The sequence below is a fragment of the Lucilia cuprina genome, chromosome 5 (assembly GCF_022045245.1).
Source record: "Lucilia cuprina isolate Lc7/37 chromosome 5, ASM2204524v1, whole genome shotgun sequence".
Lineage (NCBI taxonomy): Eukaryota > Metazoa > Arthropoda > Insecta > Diptera > Calliphoridae > Lucilia > Lucilia cuprina.
Window position 1 is genome coordinate 56,943,243 of NC_060953.1, and position 5,553 is coordinate 56,948,795.

At 29.6% G+C, this 5,553-nt stretch overlaps 1 protein-coding gene across 3 annotated transcripts; it reads right to left on the bottom strand.

Annotated features, from left to right (window-relative positions):
* Nucleotides 1-512: 512 nt before the first annotated feature.
* Nucleotides 513-5,215, bottom strand: LOC111686683 (TOM1-like protein 2). 3 transcript variants are annotated; one of them, XM_023449048.2, is made up of 8 exons: nt 4,734-5,215; nt 4,583-4,672; nt 4,346-4,515; nt 3,896-4,218; nt 3,751-3,832; nt 2,241-2,334; nt 1,884-1,934; nt 513-1,638 (listed from the first exon to the last, which is right to left on the bottom strand). In XM_023449048.2, exons 1-8 carry the CDS (start codon nt 5,193-5,195, stop codon nt 1,447-1,449), a joined length of 1,464 nt encoding a protein of 487 aa, XP_023304816.2. In that variant the 5' UTR covers nt 5,196-5,215; the 3' UTR covers nt 513-1,446. The 3 variants fall into 3 exon arrangements, with proteins under 3 accessions (XP_023304816.2, XP_023304815.2, XP_023304817.2); XM_023449047.2 differs by having other exon boundaries at nt 2,232-2,334; XM_023449049.2 differs by lacking the exon at nt 1,884-1,934 and having other exon boundaries at nt 2,232-2,334.
* Nucleotides 5,216-5,553: the final 338 nt, after the last annotated feature.

Sequence of the window (5,553 nt, forward strand, 5' to 3'; positions counted from 1 at the left end):
CTATAGTCTAGTCTATAGTCTAGTCTATAGTCTAGTCTATAGTCTAGTCTATAGTCTAGTCTATAGTCTAGTCTATAGTCCATTCTATAGTCTAGTCTATAGTCTAGTGCATAGTCTAGTCTATAGTCTAGTCTATTTTATAGTGTAGTCTATGGTCTAGTCTATATTCAAGACTACTATAGTCAATACTCTAGACTACTATAGTCTAATATATAGTAATTTTTATAGTCTATGTAGTCTTAATCTAGTCTATATTCTAATTTATTGCCTAGTCCATAAACTAGCCTATAATCTAGTCAAAGCTCAAATCTCGTTTTGCGTTTACTATTTTCGAATAAAAAACCTTTCTTATTCTGTTGAATATAATTTAATATTTATTTTTGAGAAAAAGAAAAATTAGAAATAAATTTTTAATAAAATTTAATTTAATGATTTTTTTTGTTTGAAACTCGTTAACAAACAAATATTAAACGAATTTAAAATAATTAAACAAATAAATAAAACAAAATTAATGAAATGGTTGTATAAGTTGAAAGTCTTTAAGAAGACTTAACAATTTTTATATGTATATATACAATTTAAAAAAAAAAATACATGAATAAATTATAATTTAAAGCAAAAAAAAATTACAAATAATAACAACAAAACTTAAAATTTAAATAGATTTTAAATACTAAAGCAAAAAAATGAAAAAAGCAAGCAAAATTTTACATAAAGAAAATAAACAAAAAAATAAATTGAGCAAAACGTGTTACAAAAAGGAAGTTGTTAAACAGGGTATTTTTATAGTTTAATATAAAGTTAATTTAAAGCCATAAAGGGAATTATTTAAATTTGTTGCTGATATAAAATTAATAATTTTTAATATAAAATTAAACATACTAATTTGTAAACAATGATATACAATAAAGTTTTACACAAAAAAATATTAAGTTTTTTTAACACATTTAAACATATAAAAAAAGTGTGTTTGTTGGCTGTTGTGTGTTTATTTTTTGTTTTACTCTAGTTTTTACGTTTTTTTAATGAAATAAGTTAAAGTTAAGTGGATGTCTGTGTGTGTGTGTGTGTGTGTATATAAGAGCAATACTTTTTTTAAATTTATTTTTAAATTATTTTTATATTTTGTTAGTTTTTCTATATCATTAGTAATGTTAGAGTGTTTTTTACCATTAGATATATGTATATGTATGTATAAATAAATTGTTTATCCTTTATCAAGTTATCGCCTTTATCTACTATTTGTTGTTGTATTTTGAATTAGACATTTAGTAAATAAACAATTAAAGCCAATATTATTTCGAATAATATTATAATAATAATGTGTTGGTTGTTTTCCTTTCTTTGATGAGGTTTTTTTTTCTTTATCCTTTTTCAGACGTAGTAGTTAATAAAAGTAGAAATTTTAACAATAAATTATATAAATATACTGCAACAACCATAAGCTCAAAGTAATAGTAGATCTTCTTCGGTTTTTTTCGATTTATTTTTATCCGCTGTTGTTGTAAGCTGTTGAGCATTATCTAAATTATTAGTGGCTTGTATAGTGGGAAGATTTTCAGCTGCTGCAGCTCGTTCTTCCAGAAATTTATCAAATTCTGAGCTGGTTACCGTTTCTTCTAGACCTTCAATCTCTTTCTGCAATATATAATTAAGAAAACTTTATTAATTAACTAATTTAATTTAAACAAAATATTTTATGATTTGTTTAATTACAAAAAGCAAATTATACAAAAAAATAATGTTGGTGGTTGTTGTTTTTGGCATGATGTTAAAACTAAAATGTAACTAAAAATTGATTAAGGTGAAATGAAACTACTACCAAAATTAGTTTAATTAACTAAAATTAAACAAAAAACATAAAAAAAATAAACTTTACTTACAGAGCTGCCTAACCATTCTTCCATCTCATCGATCTCATTTTCTTTAGCAGGCTTTTTATATATTATTTTTAACCAAAATAATTTATATTTAATTTTCAAAATAAAAAACATAAAATCCAAACATAAATTTAAAGTTTTTCGTTTGTTTTAATACAAGTTTTTTTAAAAAAGCCATTTTAAATTAGGAAAAAATTAAAAAAAAAATAAATAATTGATTAAAATTTTTGTAAAATATTTTGCCAATTTAAAAAAAAAAACATAAATATTTATAAAAAAATATGTTTAATAAAGGAAAAATAATAATGAAAAGAAATATTAGTTTCTTATGAAATCTTTAGCAATACTCACTTTACTTACCACCGGCATATTGTTGCCGGGACGTTTAAAGGGTGATCCCAAACTGCCAGCAGTGGCGTCCAATGTTGGAATGTCTTTTAATAAATCACTTTTGCTAGAACAAAAATAAGTGAAATTGTTGAAATTGTGAAATGAATGACTTAAGACAAGACTATACTCCAGACTATAGACGAGACTATAAACAAGACTATAGACAAGACTATAGACAAGACTACAGTCCAGACTATAGACAAGACTACAGTCCAGACTATAGACAAGACTACAGTCCAGACTATAGACAAAACTATAGTATTATAGTCCAGACTATAACAAGACTACAGACAAGACTATAGTCCAGACTATAGTCCAGACTATATTCCAGACTAAAGACAAGACTAAAGTCCAGACGAAAGACAAGACTATAGTCCATACTATAGACAGGACTATAATTCAGACTAGAGACAAGACTAAAGTGCAGACTATAGACAAAACTATAGTCCAGACTACTGACATGACTATAGACAAGACTATAGTCCAGAATATAGACGAGACTATTGACAAGACTAGTCCAGAACAAAACTATAGTCCACATAATAGACAAGACTATAGTCCAGACTATAGATAAGACTATAGTCCAAACCATAGACAAGACTATAGTTGAGACTATAGACAAAACTATAGACAAGACTATAGTCCAGACTATAGACAAGACTATAGTCTAGACTATAGACAAGACAATTGTCTAGACTATAGACAAGACTATAGTCCAGACTACTGACATGACTATAGACAAGACTATAATCCAGAATATAGACGAGACTATTAACAAGACAAGTCCAGAACAAAACTATAGTCCACATAATAGACAAGACTATAGTCCAGACTATAGATAAGACTATAGTCCAAACTATAGACAAGACTATAGTTCAGACTATAGACAAAACTATAGACAAGACTATAGTCCAGACTATTGACAAGACTAAAGTCCAGACTACAGACAAGACTATAGTCCAGACTAAAGACAAGACTAAAGTCCAGACTACAGAGAATAGCCCAGACTATAGACAAGACTATAGTCCAGACTATAAACAAGTTTATAGTCCAGACTATAGACAAGACTAGAGTCTAGACTATAAACAAGACTACAATCCAGACTATAGACAAGACTATAGTCAAGACTATTGTTTAGACTATAGACAAGACTATTGTCTAGACTATAGACAAGACTACAATCCAGACTATAGACAAGACTATAGTCAAGACTATTGTTTAGACTATAGACAAGACTATTATCTAGACTATAGACAAGACTACAATCCAGACTATAGACAAGACTATAGTCAAGACTATTGTTTAGACTATAGACAACACTATAGTCCAGACTATAGACAAGACTTAAGTCCAGACTATAGACAAGATTTTAGTCCAGACTATAGACAAGACTATAGTCCAGACTATTGACAAGATTTTAGTCGCGATTATAGACAAAACCAGACTATAGATTTTCGATTTTGAAAAAACATAAACTTACTTGTTGCCATTAGTGCGAGATTGTGCCAACATATCAAATTCATCGGCATCCTTGGCTGTTGGTTTCGTTGTATTACTGACACCTTTAATTAATAAAAAAAATAATAATAAAATAAATTTTAACCATTATAACTAAGTCTCCATACCTAAACGACTAAAACTATTTAACAAATCATCTTTATTACTATCGGGAAAATCTAATAATTTTGGTGATTCAGCGGCGGCGGCAGCACCACCACCTGCAGCAGCTGCACCACCCGTAGCAACATTCGATGGTGGTGGTATACCAATGGCAGCGCCTAAAACTGCTGATGGTGAAGTGACACCAGTGTGACTGGCACGATTTTTCTCATAACGTTGATGACGCAAAAACAAGTTGTTTAACTCATCATTGATGCGTAACAATTCAGCGGTAAGTTCATCATCGGTAACACGACCAATTAGATCAACAATACGTGATTGCATTTCTCTGTGGAGTAAAGAGAATTAAGGTAAATGTTTAGCTGTAGTAGTAGTAGTAGTAGTAGTAGTAGACTAGTAAATTCTTTACATTTTGCTAGTCTGATTTTAGTTTCTTGTTTAAAAATTAAACTTACTTGCATGTAGCTGTTAAATCATTGAGTAATTGATAATCATCCGGTTCTTCTTGACCCGGTTTAAGTTCTGTCAACATTTCACCTAAAATCGACATGTTCATCGATACTATTTCCAATTCAGAGTGTAATTTAGCAATTTGTTCTGCCGAGAGCTGTGTAGGACCAGCAGCCTAAAGAAAGTTTAAAAATTTATATAAAAATAGAAATGGAAATTTATTTTAATTCTACAATTCTTACTGGTAAAGCTGCACCGGTCATTATGGGATGTTGTGGTGATACAGCTGCAGGATGATTAATTACCTGAGGTGGTGGCTGCTCGGGAACACTCTATAAAACAAAACCATAAAATAGCTATAGTTCTTTTCTTATTATTCCTTGTATCAATTACCCTTTGAGGTGTATATATGGGAGCCATATTTTCAGCATCTGGCTGTGGGAATTCAATACCCTTATTCTTCAGTTCCGTATACATTTGTGTTACCCCATTCAAATCTGGTTGATTTTTAAATGCATCTGCCCAAGTCTGTATAAGACTGAGTACTTTTTCCTGCACTACCATGGGTGGATCATTTTTCGGACCTATCAATTTAACCAATTCTTGTATAAAGTCTTTCTGAGCCACTAGCACATGGAATGCTTTGCCACAATTCTTTACACAAGTCTCTAAGACAATCAGGGTAAACATAATAACTTGATTATTTTTACCAGCATTCTGTTGTAAACGTTTGCGTATGGCTTTCATGGCATCACGTGCCGTATCGGAAGATTCATTGATCATATCGCAGATTTCCATATTGAGAGCCCAGTTTTCAGAGGCCAAAGATGCATCGGTGGCTTGTTCTAAAATCATAACAAGAAGAACAAATGTTTATTAATTTTTTTAGCTCAAAAGGCATTTGTATAAAGTGTTTTTGTGTTCATTTTAATTAACACATATTTAAAGGTAATATTTAACAATTAGCACCTGAAAAAGTTAAATAGAGCTAAATATCTTTCCATAATTAACAAGTTCACTTAAAAAGTATATTAAATTTTAAATGAAATTAAATTCAATTTCAAAATTTTAGACTAGTCTATAGTCTAGTCTATAGTCTAGTCTGTAGTCTAGTCTATAGTCTAGTCTATAGTCTACTCTATAGTCTAGTCTATAGTCTACTCTATAGTCTAGTCTATAGTCTAGTCTATAGTCTAGTCTATAGTCTAGTCTA

What these genes read in the sequence shown, in the direction of transcription:
- LOC111686683 (XM_023449047.2), bottom strand. Translation starts at nt 5,195, where the DNA reads ATGATTTTAGAACAAGCCACCGATGCATCTTTGGCCTCTGAAAACTGG. An exon ending in TCTCGCACTAATGGCAACAA is followed by an intron (nt 2,335 to 3,750) that starts GTAAGTTTATGT and finishes TTTTTGTTCTAG; the next exon opens with CAAAAGTGATTTATTAAAAG. An exon ending in AAGAATGGTTAGGCAGCTCT is followed by an intron (nt 1,639 to 1,883) that starts GTAAGTAAAGTT and finishes TATATATTGCAG; the next exon opens with AAAGAGATTGAAGGTCTAGA.